Source organism: Clytia hemisphaerica, unplaced genomic scaffold (genome assembly GCF_902728285.1).
Source record: "Clytia hemisphaerica strain Z4C2 unplaced genomic scaffold, Clytia hemisphaerica genome assembly, whole genome shotgun sequence".
Lineage (NCBI taxonomy): Eukaryota > Metazoa > Cnidaria > Hydrozoa > Leptothecata > Clytiidae > Clytia > Clytia hemisphaerica.
The window spans coordinates 3,944,099-3,963,668 of NW_027103286.1; the positions used below are offsets into that span (position 1 = coordinate 3,944,099).

A 19,570-nucleotide genomic window follows, 5' to 3' on the forward strand; every position below is an offset into this window, starting at 1 on the left:
TGTTCAAGGTACCTCAGCTTCACACATCCATAATCCTTCTCTCTAAAGAAAACTTAAATAAACCTGAAAATGTCTTCATATCATGAAAACAGTTACATCAATAAACCAGAATTTTGTCAAAGTTTAACTACTAACAACATAAAATGTTAGTCATAATCAAGATTCTATTCGAATTTCTTGCGAATTATGCAATTTACTCAAAATCTGGTCCAAGATATGGTCATAACTTTTTTTAGCTTTATTTCTGACCCCTACTACTAATGTTTTTTGGAATCAGCATAGAATTTCTGATAATTTGATATGCCACATGACTATGTTTTAAGAAAGTTGGTGTTAGGCTATTTTTGGTCTGGGGTCGCGCTAAGTACCCCGCAGAAATGGGGCCTTCTCGGCTATTTCTCCTTCTCCGAATGAACAAATAATAAATCACAATAATAGCTACTTTTTGTTTGGTATTTGTCTGCAATAACACTCGTGGTAAAAAAAATGTTTAACAAATTAGTAGTAAAATTACAAGTTGGATAAACTCAAATAAAATACAACTGAATTTTTGTGACGAAGCGTGTAGCGTAAAACCCCCAGTGGCTGTTTATTCTGGAGGAAACATTATCTCCGAACCAATGGCGTCCGTCACCCCGACCTTCGGAGGTTAAAGGTCTTCCCCCCTTTATGTACAAATTTTTTATTAACGAAATTATTCCATCTGCAAGTGTTTGACCCTCAAATGTAAGAGATCATAAATTTGAATTATAATTATTATAATGGATTTTTACGAGGTATGAGCTTCATAGCTTCAAAATGTTATCAATCTATTTGTAATTTTCGTTTAAGAAATACCAAATTCATCAACTTGATAAAACACATCCACGATTCCATGTTTGATAAGTTGTCAGTGGTGAATGTTGATAAGATCGTTAATCTCTAATGACCGGCGTTTGTTTTGGTAATCGATCGTCTTAGTATATTCTATTGTATTCCTTGGTGATTGATCGTCTGAGCCATTGATTGATCATCTGTTTGAAGTCCAGGAAGAAGCTCTTTTCCGATTGTTCCAATGTCATAAAAGTAAAGAAAGGTTGACCGGAGTATACAGGGGCTTATGATTAAATATAGTACGAGAAAATCTGGAAATTTCGGAAAAGTTTGCTAAAGTATGTTAAAATGATTTTGAGTGAATGCAAGAGCTAGGATGATTTAGAATTTTGAATTGTATTTAAAGACATACGAATCATAATTATCACTTAATGATGCGCATGCATAATTAATCTTCCGTGCGAAATTGTTGAGAACCTGCTTTGTTTTGTAACGATGACAAAATAGGTAAGCCTCGGGTTTGTAATTTAATTTGGATAGTGAAAAATATTTGCGAAGCCAGTAAATTGGACAGCATTTTGTTCCTGTCTTGCTAATGAAAACGATATTACCTTCACGAACTTGGTCGGTTTTTGACTTTGGTAGAAAAACTGTTGCACCGAAATTGTCAAAAGTGATTTCCTTTATCTGAATTTGAAGGATTTTGCTAATTCTAAAAAATCCTGCAAAACCTAGTAAATTGGACAGCATTTTGTTTAAGTACGCTTAGTTTGATGAGTGAATGCAGCGAGGATGTTTGTAATTCAAACGCCCTATTTAAAACGTTTTCACAGCGCATGCTTCTCATTATGACGTAATGATACGCATGCAAAAGTAATTAGCGTGCGAAAATGCACGAGAATCTGCTTTTCCAGCTTTTTTCAATCGCTGGAAACTTCGCTTCTCGGCTATTTCTCCTTCTCCGAATGAACAAACAATAAATCACAATAATAGCTACTTTTTGTTTGGTATTTGTCTGCAATAACACGAGAGATAAAAAAGAAAAAAGTTATGAGTTGTACATAATATAGTAGCAAAAAAAATAATTTTAAGGTTAAATTCCCAATGATTGAAAAATTTTGAATCGGATTTCAGTTTTATCTTTAATATTGTTGCGAGTTTTTCTTTCAAATTTTGGGGGTCATGATCTGTCGAAAATTGAAATAAGAAAAATAGTAAATTTCGTACCTTTGCACTTTGCCATCTGTAAGACGATGGGCTTCAAGATGGAGAACGAACTCCTCAAATGCGTTTGTACAGAGACATTGACGCAAAAGACGTGTTTGCACAGAGGCATTGACACATAAAACACACCACGTGTAACGTTGATCGTGATGTAATAAATCTTGCGAATGTAGTCACCAAGTTTGTCAACATAAAAGGAAAGAAAAATGATGCTACAGAATAGAAGCCTGCAAATCCGTCAGTTATACATTTTGTGTTGAATAGGAAACAGCGTTGACGGCGGATGTTCCTGGGTAATACTCACGAGAATTAAGAACAGTTGCTTTAGCGTTTTGGTTATTGGAAATTCGATCGATAGTAATTTGTCCATAGTTTTTGATTATATAATTAAAAATCTCATTATCGATAGACCAATTATCTGTGTCGGTAGATTTGGAAATTAAATCTGCTGTTTTATTCATGTCCCTTGGTATCCAAGTAGGGTAAATTCCGACGTTATGAGATAAGCAGATGTTGAAAAATTTCTATTGCAAGATTTTGTAGGTGTTGTTTTGTGCTACCGCGGCTGATTATTTTACAAACATCGTTGTCCGTGAACCACTCAATTATTTCGTTTTCGAGAAGTTTGGAAAGGACGTCAAAAATATTTAACTGCAAGAAGTTCACGACAAGTTGAGCTAGTTGTATTTCATGTCTACCAAAATTTCCTTTTGCTATGATGTTTCCTAACTTTTCTACCGCGTAACCTCCATAGCCTGTACCACTTGCGTCCGAAAGATGACCTTCGTAATTCTTGGTTTGGTTTTAATTCTAAAAGCTTTTACGTTTTTTAAATTGGGTTGCCAAAATTGAAGTTCTTGAATAACGTCAAAATTTATTAATCGTCTTTTATCCAAGTGAGGTAAATTAGCAAAACGAAGGAGAGAAGTTTTGATAATTTGTTGCATCATCCATTTTTGACATTTATTATTAAAGAAGGTAAAATGGCACAGTTGAAATAGAATAGAAGATCAGGTACATTTATATCATCAGCTCTCATTAATACTAATCTAATTACAACAAGACAAAATTGTAATCAATTTTTAAAACTAACGCAACGTAAATTAGCTACTGTATTTCAAAAGTTGAAAAAATTGTTCTGAATATCTGAAAATCTTCTATTTTTTTTTTTTTTTTTTTTTTTTTTTTTTTTTTTTTTTATTAAAGTTATTTTCCATCCCTTAACGATTTAGAATTTGAATTGGACGACGAACTTTTTGTTGCTGTTGGTGAGGACATTAACTTTGTCGAGTGGGCCAAAGGTGACGAAGATTCAGAAAAAGGACAGTGGCTGACGTAGTGCCCTACTCTTTTGCATGAATAACAGACCACCTCATCCATACGGCTCCTTTGTTCAGTTCTAGATTTGATTGCCTTGGAGTATTCTCCATCAGGTTCCTCTATTCTTGGCTTTTTATATATACGTTCTTTAACTTTCTCTGCATTTTTAATAGCCCTCTTAAGCCTCTTTTCCTCCACGTCTCCGGATGTAAGATCGCTTGCCTTAAATTCGTTGACAGTAAGCCACCCATATGTGTCGGCGATTCTAATATGTTGAATACGAGTCTCTAGTAATCTCTTACCTTTATTCAAAGCTTCTTTCATCCCATCAACATCCGTCTCTTCCATGAATTCGAGGGTATCCTCAATCGTTTCCAAGACTGCTGTGTTATGAGCAAATTGATCTTGATGGCCGGTTTTCTTGAGTACAATGTTGTCGTTGGCTCTCTTCTTTTCGAGTTTCTTTTTGAGCTTAGCCAGATTGGTCAACTGATTCTCAGCAGATTGTACAGAAGCAGCTTTCACTGTGTCCTTGGTGCTTTTCATGATTTGTGGGCCAAAGTCTTTTTCAACAACATCATTAACTAGAGTTTTCAACTGCTCGTAAGTAACAGCTAGTGTTTCATTTCCAGCAGTAGTTCCACCATCAGTAGATTTTGATTTCTCACTTGATTTTTTAGACATTTTTTAAAAAGAATTTCTTTCTTACACACACATACACAAGTACGCTTAGTTTGATGAGTGAATGCAGCGAGGATGTTTGTAATTCAAACGCCCTATTTAAAACGTTTTCACAGCGCATGCTTCTCATTATGACGTAATGATACGCATGCAAAAGTAATTAGCGTGCGAAAATGCACGAGAATCTGCTTTTCCAGCTTTTTTCAATCGCTGGAAACTTCGCCGGGGGGACCCTGAAAAGGGTCCCCGGTCAAAATTTTTGATTTTTTCCTTCTTTTTATATAATTTGGCAGCTTTTGTACATATGCCACTAAATTCNAACGGTACGAAAAAATCTAGTTCCCACTTACAATTGCACAAACAAGGAACTTGTGTGTTGTCAAGTGAGAGAAACGTTATTTCGCAGAAGATTTTTCATCATGGCCAGACCAGCACATGGATTGGAAAATAAAAAGGTCATAGCAGCTTTAGAAAGCAACATCATCTTAAACGTAAGTGACTTTTACACGAAATTTTTTCACAGTTTATTTGTCTCTAGTTCAAAGAGATCAATTTTACCTATTTCGATGTTTTATTTATTTGGCGACGTTTTTTCGTCATTTGCTTTTTGATGGAAAAGAATGTTCTCATTTAAAAAGCCAATTTTTTTTAACATTTAGATACCGAGATCATGTCACATTCTCTCCGTAAGGCTCATTTCCCTTGGAGGCGAATCTTTACCACTTCGCAAAGATATCGATATAAAAATAGGAAAAACACCTGGTGTTGAATTTGTCATATCGTGTCTGACCGGTTCAGAGAACAACGCAAAGAAAAAGAAAACGGAAGAGGACACAAGAGAGGAAAGAAAGATCAAGAAAGGGGTGGCGTATTTTGTGGTCATGAAGCAAAAAAGTATCGAAGACGAGATAAGACGTGTTATTGCAGGTGCAGGCTTCAAATCAAAAATCACTTACATCGGTCCGCGTGGAGAAAACAGAAAAGCGACTGACATTTCTTTGTCCAGGCTCAAAACTACGATGAAGGTATACTTTGAAATTAGCTTTCCTTATTTATTCTGATCGATTTTCATGTCTGAACTTTTTGAGAATATTTATACACTTGCTAAGCTTTATTCAGGATTTTCTATCAAGAAATAAACGTAAGCAGCTGTCATTTTGTCACTTTGAAAGTCTTTTTTTGTAAAATTTATGCAATTTAATATGCGTAAGAGCAGCCTGAAACGGCTGTAGCTTCGTCAATTTGGAAACTATTTCATTTTTTTGAGCCCATGGTAGCCTATAATCATATTTGACACAGCCTAAAACGGCTGTAATATCATGTCTTTGAACATTTTCAACTTTTTTTTGGTAGCCTATGGTAGCCCAAGTATAGCCCTGACGTAGCCCAAGGTTTTTAGCTTGGCTTTGCTTATATAGTCCTGTAGCCCTGGATTTTGGACATGAGAATCGTACTTTATCCTGACTTTTAATATTTTCAACCTTTTTTTGGTAGCCTATGGTAGCCCAAGTATAGCCCTGACGTAGCCCAAGGTTTTTAGCTTGGCTTTGCTTATATAGCCCTGTAGCCCTGGATTTTGGACATGAGAAACGAATCTAAGTTTGCCTAAAACGGACTTTATCCTGACTTTGAACATTTTCAACTTTTTTTTGGTAGCCTATGGTAGCCCAAATATAGCCCTGCCGTAGCCCGGGTTTTTTAGCTTGGCTTTGCTTATATAGCCCTGTAGCCCTGGATTTTGGACATGATGATCGTATTTTATCCTGACTTTGAATATTTTCAACCTTTTTTTTGGTAGCCTATGGTAGCCCAAGTATAGCCCTGACGTAGCCCGAGATTTTTAGCTTGGCTTTGCTTATATAGCCCTGTAGCCCTGGAATTTTGACATGTGAAACGAATCTAAGTTGGCCTAAAACGGCTGTAATATCATGACTTTGAACATTTTCAACTTTTTTTTGGTAGCCTATGGTAGCCCAAGTATAGCCCTGACGTAGCCCAAGGTTTTTAGCTTGGCTTTGCTTATATAGCCCTGTAGCCCTGGATTTTGGACATGAGAATCGTACTTTATCCTGACTTTGAATATTTTCAACCTTTTTTTGGTAGCCTATGGTAGCCCAAGTATAGCCCTGACGTAGCCCGAGTTGTTTAGCTTGGCTTTGCTTATATAGCCCTGTAGCCCTGGATTTTGGACATGATAATCGTATTTTATCCTGACTTTGAATATTTTCAACCTTTTTTTGGTAGCCTATGGTAGCCCAAGTATAGCCCTGACGTAGCCCGAGTTGTTTAGCTTGGCTTTGCTTATATAGCCCTGTAGCCCTGGATTTTGGACATGAGAAACGAATCTAAGTTTGCCTAAAACGGACTTTATCCTGACTTTGAACATTTTCAACTTTTTTTTGGTAGCCTATGGTAGCCCAAATATAGCCCTGCCGTAGCCCGGGTTTTTTAGCTTGGCTTTGCTTATATAGCCCTGTAGCCCTGGATTTTGGACATGATGATCGTATTTTATCCTGACTTTGAATATTTTCAACTTTTTTTTGGTAGCCTATGGTAGCCAAGTATAGCCCTGACGTAGCCCGAGATTTTTAGCTTGGCTTTGCTTATATAGCCCTGTAGCCCTGGAATTTTGACATGTGAAACGAATCTAAGTTGGCCTAAAACGGCTGTAATATCATGACTTTGAACATTTTCAACTTTTTTTTGGTAGCCTATGGTAGCCCAAGTATAGCCCTGACGTAGCCCAAGGTTTTTAGCTTGGCTTTGCTTATATAGCCCTGTAGCCCTGGATTTTGGACATGAGAATCGTACTTTATCCTGACTTTGAATATTTTCAACCTTTTTTTGGTAGCCTATGGTAGCCCAAGTATAGCCCTGACGTAGCCCGAGTTGTTTAGCTTGGCTTTGCTTATATAGCCCTGTAGCCCTGGATTTTGGACATGATAATCGTATTTTATCCTGACTTTGAATATTTTCAACTTTTTTTTGGTAGCCTATGGTAGCCCAAGTATAGCCCTGACGTAGCCCGAGTTGTTTAGCTTGGCTTTGCTTATATAGCCCTGTAGCCCTGGAATTTTGACATGTGAAACGAATAAGTTGGCCTAAAACGGCTGTAATATCATGACTTTGAACATTTTCAACTTTTTTTTGGTAGCCTATGGTAGCCCAATTATAGCCCTGACGTAACCCGAGTTGTTTAGCTTGGCTTTGCTTATATAGCCCTGTAGCCCTGGAATTTTGACATGTGAAACGAATCTAAGTTGGCCTAAAACGGCTGTAATATCATGATTTGAACATTTTCAACTTTTTTTTGGTAGCCTATGGTAGCCCAAGTATAGCCCTGACGTAGCCCGAGTTTTTTAGCTTGGCTTTGCTTATATAGCCCTGTAGCCCTGGATTTTGGACATGAGAATCGTATTTTATCCTGACTTTGAACATTTTCAACTTTTTTTTGGTAGCCTATGGTAGCCCAAGTATAGCCCTGACGTAGCCCGAGGTTTTTAGCTTGGCTTTGCTTAAATAGCCCTGTAGCCCTGGAATTTTGACATGTGAAACGAATCTAAGTTGGCCTAAAACGGCTGTAATATCATGACTTTGAATATTTTCAACTTTTTTTTGGTAGCCTATGGTAGCCCAAGTATAGCCCTGACGTAGCCCGAGCTTTTTAGCTTGGCTTTGCTTATATAGCCCTGTAGCCCTGGATTTTGGACATGAGAATCGTACTTTATCCTGACTTTGAATATTTTCAACCTTTTTTTGGTAGCCTATGGTAGCCCAAGTATAGCCCTGACGTAGCCCGAGGTTTTTAGCTTGGCTTTGCTTATATAGCCCTGTAGCCCTGGATTTTGGACATGAGAATCGTACTTTATCCTGACTTTGAATATTTTCAACCTTTTTTTGGTAGCCTATGGTAGCCCAAGTATAGCCCTGACGTAGCCCGAGTTTTTTAGCTTGGCTTTGCTTATAGAGCCCTGTAGCCCTGGATTTTGGACATGTGAATCATTATTGTAAACTATGATTTTTCATCCGTTCATGACAGTCTTCACTTATGCTGAGATGTCAAAAACCAAGGGCTACAGGGCTTCTCAAACCTTTTCAAGCTAAAATCCAAGGGCTACGTTAGGGCTACATTCGGGCTCCCAAGGGCTATTGTACTAATACTAACTCTACATTTTCTATGGGCTGATACTTCGACCGTTTTCTGATGACAGTCTTCACTTATGCTGAGATGTCAAAAACCAAGGGCTACAGGGCTTCTCAAACCTTTTCCAGCTAAAATCCAAGGGCTACGTTAGGGCTACGCTCGGGCTCCCAAGGGCTATTGTACTAATACTAACTCTACATTTTCTATGGGCTGATACTTCGACCGTTTTCTGATGACAGTCTTCACTTATGCTGAGATGTCAAAAACCAAGGGCTACAGGGCTTCTCAAACCTTTTCAAGCTAAAATCCAAGGGCTACGTTAGGGCTACGTTCGGGCTCCCAAGGGCTATTGTACTAATACTAACTCTACATTTTCTATGGGCTGATACTTCGACCGTTTTCTGATGACAGTCTTCACTTATGCTGAGATGTCAAAAACCAAGGGCTACAGGGCTTCCCAAACCTTTTCAAGCTAAAATCAAAGGGCTACGTTAGGGCTACGTTCGGGCTACCAAGGGCTATTGTACTAATACTAACTTTACATTTTCTATGGGCTGATACTTCGACCGTTTTCTGATGACAGTCTTCACTTATGCTGAGATGTCAAAAACCAAGGGCTACAGGGCTTCTCAAACCTTTTCCAGCTAAAATCCAAGGGCTACGTTAGGGCTACGTTCGGGCTCCCAAGGGCTATTGTACTAATACTAACTTTACATTTTCTATGGGCTGATACTTCGACCGTTTTCTGATGACAGTCTTCACTTATGCTGAGATGTCAAAAACCAAGGGCTACAGGGCTTCTCAAACCTTTTCCAGCTAAAATCCAAGGGCTACGTTAGGGCTACGCTCGGGCTCCCAAGGGCTATTGTACTAATACTAACTTTACATTTTCTATGGGCTGATACTTCGACCGTTTTCTGATGACAGTCTTCACTTATGCTGAGATGTCAAAAACCAAGGGCTACAGGGCTTCTCAAACCTTTTCCAGCTAAAATCCAAGGGCTACGTTAGGGCTACGCTCGGGCTCCCAAGGGCTATTGTACTAATACTAACTTTACATTTTCTATGGGCTGATACTTCGACCGTTTTCTGATGACAGTCTTCACTTATGCTGAGATGTCAAAAACCAAGGGCTACAGGGCTTCTCAAACCTTTTCAAGCTAAAATCCAAGGGCTACGTTAGGGCTACGTTCGGGCTCCCAAGGGCTATTGTACTAATACTAACTCTACATTTTCTATGGGCTGATACTTCGACCGTTTTCTGATGACAGTCTTCACTTATGCTGAGATGTCAAAAACCAAGGGCTACAGGGCTTCTCAAACCTTTTCAAGCTAAAATCCAAGGGCTACGTTAGGGCTACGTTCGGGCTCCCAAGGGCTATTGTACTAATACTAACTTTACATTTTCTATGGGCTGATACTTCGACCGTTTTCTGATGACAGTCTTCACTTATGCTGAGATGTCAAAAACCAAGGGCTACAGGGCTTCTCGAACCTTTTCAAGCTAATATCCAAGGGCTGTTATTCCTTGTCGTGATAGCATTGCAAGTTCTATTTCTGCACTTTTAGGATTACAACAATGCGTTTGGTAACGGTTTGGCAGAAGAATTTGACCAACCAGTTTGTGAAATAGTCACGTTTAGGAGCCAGTACTATGAAGACATCCGTGGCTGGGCACAAGCGTTGCGCACTGTGAATGTCAACTTTGTAATCATATGTGGTGCTCCATCAAGCCTAGAAGAGGTGTTAAAAAATCGCACGCCAACAAATGCGGCTTGTTTGGCGCTTGAATCATTGAAGACGGCAATGAACGAAGCAAAGCATGCTGTTTTTCGCGGAAACGTGTACAGAAGAGTTCCCGGTGGTAAGTTTGGCATGTTTCATATCCTTTAAAATGAGAAAGTTTAGAATTCAAGTTTCATCATTGGCACTTTCAAGAAAGTAAAGAAAAACAATACTCTTCAATATAACTAGTTGGCTGATCAGTTTTACTATTGATATTTTTAGCTGCTTTCGCTTATGAAAAGATGGGGCCGGCAAACACCTATGTCCGGTCGATTGTCGTCCTACCGGATATCCGTGATGATATTTATCCTCATTCCGAGGCACTGATCCGTCTATTGAAAGACACTGGCTGCAATGTAAGGAAAAGTTTTATTCCATTTCATATATTGCCTTCCCAGCTGGCACATAACGTTGTTTCAACGTTTAAATAACGTTCACAACGTTCATATAACGTTAAATGAACGTTGAAACAACGTTGTGTGCCAGCTGGGTTCTAGTCATGGTCAGAATATTGAAAATACCTGATTTCGATATGTGGAGTATTTAGCAATTCAGAGTTAAGTAATTGGTCAAATTACATATCTTAACTCGTGGAAAAACATAAATGGAAACCATAACCAATTTCTTTTTGTCCCTCTGTTTTAGTCCATCAGACAACTTGCATTTGATGCGGACATCATTGAGCTACCCGGTGAAAAATTTTTCAAACTATCGAGCCAATGTCTCACAAAATGTCCGTATAAAACCAGTGATGTCGGCAAAATATCTCCGAGAATCTTCATAAATGTGCCCGAGCGTGTCAACGTGTCCGGTGGACCGTTTGCGGAAGCCATCCACAACAGCTTCCCCGAGATCAAAGAAAAAATGAGGTTTATTATCAAGTTTTACCAATGTCTCCTGGCGTTCCAGTTGCCACCAAAAACAAAAAAGCTCACGTTGGTTGGGCACAAAAATTCTGGAAAGACGACATTCGTTAACGTGGTTCGTGGCCTTACACACCCTGAATTTATCGCCACACTTTCAAAAGAAAAAGTTTTTGGTATGTCGATGATTCACGATCAGACTCAATTTCTTTTTATCGACGAAATGAGTCCTGAAATCTTGACGGCTAGTCAGGCCAAGATCCTTTTGCAAGGCGGTCAAGTGACAGTTTCCCGGAAGAATCAGGACCCAGAAATTGTTGAGAATCGGGCTGGTGAGTACAGTGATTTTGTTTAGCTTGTTTTCTTATTTGCTTTTTTTCCAATGGTTGCTTTGAATATAGCCTTTTTCGCGTTGTGGAATAGACACCCTAAGTGACTACGATCATTCTTTTACGTCAGGTATTTTCATCACATGTAACAACCGTCCGAAATACGGCGACGATCAAAAAGACGTGGAAGATAGGATGGAGTACATGCAGACAAAGGAAATTCCTGAGGACGAGCGTGACTCGTTTGCAGCCACATGGATCCGTGAGCATGCGTTTGAATGCCTCCTCTGGATGTGCAATATGATGCGCGAAAATGATGAATTTATTGATGAGAAGGAACTGTTCTTTGTGAAAACAGTTGACGACTACGTACCAGTAAAGGTAAAGTTTTATGTTGTATTTTACGTGAAGTTATTTAGTTTAGAGTGATGTATTTCATTTTTGAGCACTTAATTTACAGAAACAATTAACTTGTGGTAACTTAAACACTGTCATTTTTGAATTTAAAACCACTACCGTTTCTTCTAGATTAACGTGTGTGTACCAGATGAAGAACTTCGAAAGCTCGCTGGTATTCGTGATAAAAAATCAACCAACAAGACAACGCCGCCCGTGTCCAACCGAATCGATACAACAGCTTATATAGACGATGGTCAACAACCGGGCTTTTCAAAGTGGTCAGATGAGCACAATCCACCCCAGTGTGATTCAACTGATTCTGAAGAAAGGACAGGTAAATTTTTCATTTACTTCCTAAGTGACACTTGAAATTAAATGTGCATTTACAAATGCATCAAAACACCTAATAACAGGCTGTCGAAACTGTCATTTGTAAGACTTTTTTTCCTTTTCGTTTTTAGCTGAGAGACTACGACGACTAAAGGAGAGAAGACGGGTACGAAAGCGTCACATTGAAACAACTGACGAAGACACAGAAGAAGGTAACTCTTTAGACATTGAGACTCTTGGTAATCATTCATCTCTCCATTAGATATTTTTACTTAAATACGTCCAACACTTTGCTTTTTTAGAACAACCTCGAAAAAGAAATTCATACGAACACGAGAACGAAGAGGAATGTCATATATTTGAAGGTATAATCTTTTGCCCTGATATTGCAAGGATATATAGACTAGAGGCTCGTGGATCTATTCAATGTGGATATTTTTCTGGCCATTCAAACCATTATACACTTTACACAACCTGTAAGAGACATGTGTTTTTTCGAAAGGATTACTTTCAAGGATGTTCGGGAAAACTTCAGACCTCAAGTCTAGTTGCTGAACTAAAATTTATTTTCCTTGTATTTTAGATGAAGAAGATTTGTTATGCGGGGTCAATGAAACAATGAATGCCTTGCTGGCTCATCTTGACTACGCTGGTGAGTAAAGACTTTCTTCTAGCTCTCTGGAAAAGAAATAAACATCATCCAAAATCTCTTAGGTTTATTCATTTGAAGCTTTTAGTCGTTATATAGAAGATATAGATCAGAACTTTGAAACGATTTAACTCATTTCATTTTAAATTTTGAAATTCCATAAATGGTTTTGGGAAATTGTCCTGTTCAATGTTTTATAAATCAACTTGTCAGTGATTGAACATAACAAGGCTTCTTTTCAACTTTCTAGAAGATGGTGAACAAGTAGATTTCGTGGCTACTTTCCTCACGACGAGCCGCGCTCATTTCCTACGAAAAGCGGAAAAGAACGATCGCATTTTCAAATTCACCGAAATCAATACCGTCGAGTACTGGGCGGAAATGACTCGAACAATCGTGAAATGGTTCGATAGAGGTCCAAAACGCTTGACTTTTGCACACTATAACACCTTCCATGACAACATGGCTCGCCACGGTGGTGTCAAAAGGCGGGGGGCAAAGCCTGCTATTGATTGTTGGTTTCTGGTTGCAGGACTAGTTCGCGATGGATTTGATGCAAAATCATACCTAGCTATGTTCCCTTGGATAGAGAACGACCTAAGGGCAATTCGCAAACACTTAGATATTAAAACTGAAAGAAAACTTATTTGAAAAAAAGTGCTTACGTTTCATATCCCTTGACTAAATTACCAAAGAATATTTTGAAAATTTTGGGTACTTAATTTTTCGATATAAAAGTCACGAACAAGACTTGCCTCGTTTTGAAACTATTACCAGAGTGATTATCTCTCTCGAGACCCTAAATCATACTTTCATGAAAAGAATGCAACTTTATGTAATCCCGTTCTTGTGAGTAAGTCGCCATGGCATTACATCGAAAACGAGGCAAGTGCTGTTAGCGACGTAATTTATGAAAAGGTCTATTGAATGAGTACTCGGATAATGGTACTGTTAATTTGTCCGTAAAATAATTGCCAAATATTTCGACGTATCATTTTTTCAAACCTTTGATATTTGACCTTTTCTAAAAATCTTCACGTAATCAATAGATCAAAAAGGTTTTAGCCATGATTTTGTGGACAATTATTGGACAAAAATTAAATACAAAGCCTGTCGAATTAATCGGTTAAATATTTCGAAAATTGAGTATAGAATTTGAACAAAATAGAACTTTAAGATTTAAAAAATTAAAAAAACTCAATATTTAAAACTTTAAAACTGCTAACAAAGTTATGTGCCTTTTCTTCGTTTTGTCTCACTTGGTCCTTGGTACTTGGAACAATTTCCGTCGACAAAGTCGGTTTTATTTTCGATAGGAGTTTTGTTGTTTTGATCTGTCCCACTTGAACAATTCACATTGTCTGTTGGTTTTTCATTTTCCTCGTTGTCGTCCTCTAGCCACTTTGGCAGAGTTCGCTTAAAGCGGACTTTGTAAATTTTCTTACGACGACTCCAGAATTTGACAATCTCCTCCACAGTCGTTAAGCTCTCTGGAATGTCTTCATTTTCGGTTTCTGAGGTCACATAGCCCTCCGAAACAACAACAACGTCGCTCATTGCGATGTTAGCTCTTCTCGGGTGAGAAGAAACTGATTATTTGCTCTAAAAGGTTCCTTTTTATCATGACCTTGGAATCTAGTTCCCAGGTCTAGAGGATCACTTGACCTTTGTACTGTAACGTGTACAACATTGAATGGCTAGATCAGCTAAGCATATTTTAACACAAGAAAAGATTTTTTATTCATCATTGTATCAAAATGAAGACAATACAAAGAGGTATAGATCCAATCAAGTCCCAGATCGAAAATTACATTTTATTGAAGACGAACACAGGCTAGAGAATACAAACGAACAAATGAATTTTGTTTCCCAAAAATTTATCTTTTTCAAGTTTTAAGTTTAGAAATTTTTAAGTGAAAATACAAAATTATTTCTTTTTAGATATATTTACAAGTTTTTGCCCTAGTCAATAGTGTAGCAGTCTTTCGTGTGGAATGAAATAAAAACGCAGGATCGTTTAGAATGATTGTCCATTTGGGACCATGTTTTTGTAATCCAGCTTTGAGAAAATTATCCTCCATTGCGGAAAACGGGACTTTCGGGGCACGTTTGTTTTGGCCTGGCTTTTTCTGCTCCGAACTTTGCTGATTTGGTGAGCTAGTCGAACTATGCTGTAACTCTTGATTCTCCATAACAAAGTCCGTGATAGTATCCTTCTGTGGGATTAAAGTAGAAGGCGATTTTGAAATGTTGTGTAAAGTTTCCAATCCTGCACTGTTATTGGTCAGTTTTGCAATCAACTCCTTTGCACTTTTGGCAATCTTTTGTGATTGAAGTTTTTGATAGTGAATCTTTGCGACATGGGATGTGTGCTTTTGATCCAAAGAAATGGTAGCTTGTTCCTCAGAGGTTAATTTTTCAGCACTTGCTGTCTCAATTATTTGTCTGTAGCGGGTAGGATTTATGTATTTTCCTATGGCTTGGTAAACTAGTCTCCCAAAAACATCACAAATCCTTGTTAGCTGTTTCCCATTTCTTGTAATCAATAGAAAGTCGCATAGAGGATTGAGTCGAGGCCTAACGCATTCGATGTAACCATTGACGATGTCTATGACAGTTCGATCAAAAATCAAAGAATCAAAACCGTATTTCTCTTGAGTTTTGAAAGTGCATTGGTCGATTATACCATCGCTTCCTATTGCAGAAATCATTTTGACAGTTAAAAATTGATAGCTCATCGGTCTTGCGGCCTTGACCATTAAAAACAATACTGCGATAATGAAAGATGTGGCAAAAGAAAGTTCATGCGAGGGTATAAAGCTTTCTTTGTTGTTCGCCATAAGTACCAGCTGTGCAAATCTCTCTCCGTGAAATGGTATCACTTGTTGCATTTCTTCGAGAGTTGCCCAGCAACCAGTTTCTTTGAAGTGGTCAACTGACAAGAGTGTCAACCAGCTAGCGCGCATTTTCTTGTTTAACGACTTTTTCATTCTATTCAGAAAAACTTCCGATGCAATCAAAGTTTGAGGGTTGTTGTTTGTTAAGCCTGCTATCTTACGATGGTCCATCAAATGTGAAATCGAGTTCAAGTAGCCAATGATTCCAGGATTACCAACACTCCAAACGTTCAAAAGATAGTCAACAAAATCTGAAATTAAAGTTACTGAACCAATGCAATAGTCTGTTACAGTATTAGGAATGTCCCAGGTTGGTTCGTGATCTTCACAACAGAACATAAGAAATTTCATAGCACGTGATACAATCTGCTCAGCCTGACTGATACCTTTCGAGCCACCAACTAGACTCGATAACCAAAATTTGAAAGTTTGTCTCAAAGTGCAATTCTTGTCAAAAGTTGGAATCTTTGACGTGTCTGATCTGTTCTTTAAGGGTTTTACTAATGTCCTTATCTGCTCAGAGGGAAGAACAGCTCTAACGTCAGGCTTTTCGTCAAAATAAAAATACCAACCATGGTGTAAACACGTGTGCTTTCTACAGCCTCGTTTACTTTTGAAAGAAGCATTTTCACAATCCACGATTGGACAATTAAAAAGTCCATCTTTATCTACCACAAGCTTTAATCGTTTTGGTTTTTTCGAAGCCCCAACGGCAGTCTTCCATATTGATTTTGAATGTCGTTTGTTGGAGGCCATCCTCCCAGCATTATGATCGATCAACGCAAATGGCTTCCTTTTAAATCTGTTCCAATTCAATTAATGGTCGTTAGCGTGCTACAACGACATTGGACGAAAACTATCAAAAAGCTAAACCTCCGGCAGCAGTTTCTCAGTCTATTCGCTGGTTTAAAGAAGTTCTAAAGGAACAGGGGGTACTCCTTTTAACTGTATTGTTCTGAACTTGCGTTGCGCGTCACGAAAAGGTGACATAAAATCAGAACCCATCTACGCTTAAAAAGAGGAACAGGAAGTTCCAATAAAAAAAAGAGAAATCATAATTTACAGACTGCAAAGTTCTGCTTTTTACAAGCCACAAAAGTTTGTAAGAAAACGCAAAAGTTACTCTATGAGTTCCCTTTAAAAGGTACTACACATTCCTATAATCGACTCCAGAAGGAATGTCATTTGGGAATTGGGAGTTCCTCTCTCTCTATCAGAAGAGAACTATTACATCCGAAAAGAGCCTTAAGGGAACACTTGAGATAAAAATGACAAATGAACTAATAGAGCCTCTTTAAATGTTCTCTTTTGAGAATTACGTTTTCAACCAGCTCAATTCTATTCCCTTTGCAAATTAAAATAACCAAACAAAAGGAACTAATTAAATTCCAACATTATAAAACAAAATGAAACAAATTTTTATTTAAAAAATTAATTTAGAAATTTGCTTGTTGTGTATTTTTTTATTTTTTTTATCGGAGTTTTACCAGTTCTTCTCTGGTTTTAAACCTTTAGACACGTGCGTGTTTCGCTTATTTCGGAACAAATCTTGTAAAACTTTGATCAAATCGTTAACAATAATATAACAATAGCGTTCAGTTTGAGGTCGTTGTTGTTATTTTCTGCCCGCGTAGTTTGATTATTCGCCCGATAGTGTCATTTGGGCCCGACGCGAAGCGGAGGGCGCAAATGGCACTAGAGGGCTAATAATCAAACTGCAAGGGCAGAATTAATGACAACAACGAACGAAAACTTATCGCTATTACTATTATTATTCATATCGGACATTCAAACAACGTTTTTTTTCTAGCGTCAACCGAGTCTTTTCGCTTCAACAAAGTTTTAGCACCTTGCGAGCGGGCTGCAAATGACCAAAAAGTGTTTTTTTCTGACGTTATTTTACTCTCTTCGCTTCAATGCAACGACTTCAATCCAATTCCGAGTGGGCCGCAAATGACGTTATTGCCCTATACTCGGGCGGTTAATGATATTTCAGCCCTCTGAAGCCTGGTGCTTTAGTCTCCTCAGCGCCGGTATGACAATTTGAATCACAAAACCTTTCAATACCACCCGCCGATTGAACCTTTAATGGCTTACTTAATGACCGCTATATGGATAATAATTTTGCTTTTAACTCTTTTTAGCCTCTCTGGCGTGCCAAGTCGCACTTCATTATTCGCAGAAATTGTTTGAAAGGGGCAAATAATTTTTTTGAAGGGTCAACTTGAAAGATAGCTAGCGTGATAGTCACACGAAAATCACAAGTCTTTTTCTTGTCTTTTTTTTTTATGGGGGGGGGGGTTAGGAAAATTCCAGGCTCCTTTTTCGGATCGGGTCACGATTGGTAAACGTGGTATCATGATTCGAAAGCGTGAAATCTTGAACTTCCCGTTTTGCGCGTGTGGTGTTTACCGGTTTTTTTCCGATTTTTCAACTGATTTCGCCCAGCGGGACCCTTCATCGGGATGAGTGTAGACGAACTTGACACATTCCATTCACTTTTTGCACACGCTGGACGTTGACGACTAGACATGCCACTCTAGCCACTCTATTTATCTAAAGGTATCAATTTTTATCATTTATAGCTAAGGCAGAGATTGTCAGATTACCCTCCCCAAGGCCAAGTCAGAAAAGTTATACTTATGGGGATGGGGATGGGTGGGTGGGTCAGCTTTTAAAACATCAAATTTATGTTTTTCTAACCTAAAATCGATATTGCTTGTATTGTATCCAGACGATAGACCTTTTTTCAAAGAGGCCACCCTTTTGAATAATTATGTAGTCCAGCAGAAAAACAATGATAAAACCATGCATAATTATTACAATATGCATGATACAGTAATTATGCATGGCTCTATCATTGTTTTTATGGCTGGACTACATAATTATTCAACAGGACGTCCTATTTGAAAAAAGGTCTATCTCAATCGAACAGAATTGACGATCGAACCAGTCGAACCAAATCGAACGCAATCAACCGATTGAAATTCGATTGTCGAACGCAATCGAATCTCAATCGAACGTTAAAATTCTGGGTAATATTCGATTGGTTCGATCGTTGTTCGACTGGTTCGATCGTTGATTCCGTTCGATTGAGATATCGTCTGGCTTTATTCTTGCAGCTTCCCAACATCCAAGACCAAGCTCTCTAACATCACAAGCCGAATGAAATTACTTTCGATTTCCTGTAGAAATTATGCGATGAACAATCCGGGGGTCAATGAATCGACGATCGAACGCAATCGAATCTGAAAATTGCAGTAATATTCGATTGAGATTCGATTGCGCTCGACAATCGAATATCAATCGGTCGATTGCATTCGATTTGGTTCGACTGATTCGATCGTCGATTCCGTTCGATTGAGATCGTCTGGTTGTATTTAGCAATTATGATTCTCCTTTTCCTTGTTTGAACGTTTGAGAATAGGGAGGTCGGGCCTTACGCGTGCGGCAGTAACAAAACATAGATTTTCGAAAATATTCAAGCTTACATTTCTCAAGGAAAGAAACCTCTTTTAACATAAGTAATTTTTCCAAAGTGTAGAGAATTTGTTCAGCTTTCGTTTGCAGAAAAAATCAGCACATCATGTCTTCATGTTCCTTCAAAATTTGAAAATGACTACTTGCGGGTGAGTTTTTTCAAACTTCTTGTTCGCGGCACGGCAAAAATTTTTATCCGGGGGTTCTAAAATCCAAAGCGCAAGCCACCCGAAACAGCTATCGACCTGGAATTTTGTGCATCGTTCCCCGCAATAGTTTAGCTTTTGAGACGTACCACGTTCGTTGGTTGGAGCAACGTATATTTTTCAGGAAGTCAAATTATGTACTTAAAATGCGTTTTTTTCATTGAAAAAAGAACAATGTTTTTTCTTTCCAAGTGTGAAAAAAGTAAGAATCAAACTGTTTCCGGTGGCATTGAATTGAATTGAATTGAATATATTTTTGCTGCAACACAGCAGGATAACCCCTTACAAAAAAAAAAAATAGATTTCTCTAATACAGTGGGGAACCTAGAAGAAACTGAAAAATTATTACATAACTAAAGAAAAAATGAATAAACGATTATCATAATATTAATAGTGACAACAAAATAATGAATATAAGAAATATTTTTTTATTTTTATTTTATGACAATT

General features: G+C 38.1%; 2 protein-coding genes across 5 annotated transcripts; one reads left to right on the top strand and one right to left on the bottom strand.

Moving 5' to 3' along the window:
* Positions 1 to 439: 439 nt before the first annotated feature.
* Positions 440 to 4,256, bottom strand: LOC136807972 (uncharacterized). The gene is made up of 2 exons (XM_067064602.1): positions 3,660 to 4,256; positions 440 to 2,249 (listed from the first exon to the last, which is right to left on the bottom strand). Exons 1-2 carry the CDS (start codon positions 4,039 to 4,041, stop codon positions 2,095 to 2,097), a joined length of 537 nt encoding a protein of 178 aa, XP_066920703.1. The 5' UTR covers positions 4,042 to 4,256; the 3' UTR covers positions 440 to 2,094.
* Positions 4,257 to 4,370: 114 nt separating this feature from the next.
* LOC136807981 (uncharacterized) lies at positions 4,371 to 13,188 on the top strand. 4 transcript variants are annotated; one of them, XM_067064638.1, is made up of 11 exons: positions 4,371 to 4,529; positions 4,698 to 5,063; positions 9,752 to 10,046; positions 10,190 to 10,323; positions 10,613 to 11,162; positions 11,290 to 11,540; positions 11,688 to 11,892; positions 12,020 to 12,100; positions 12,191 to 12,253; positions 12,472 to 12,540; positions 12,788 to 13,188. In XM_067064638.1, the coding sequence occupies exons 1-11, from the start codon at positions 4,458 to 4,460 to the stop codon at positions 13,186 to 13,188; spliced, it is 2,487 nt and encodes an 828-aa protein (XP_066920739.1). In that variant the 5' UTR covers positions 4,371 to 4,457. The 4 variants fall into 4 exon arrangements, with proteins under 4 accessions (XP_066920739.1, XP_066920714.1, XP_066920721.1 ...); XM_067064613.1 differs by having other exon boundaries at positions 4,390 to 4,529; positions 12,791 to 13,188; XM_067064620.1 differs by lacking the exon at positions 12,191 to 12,253 and having other exon boundaries at positions 4,390 to 4,529.
* Positions 13,189 to 19,570: the final 6,382 nt, after the last annotated feature.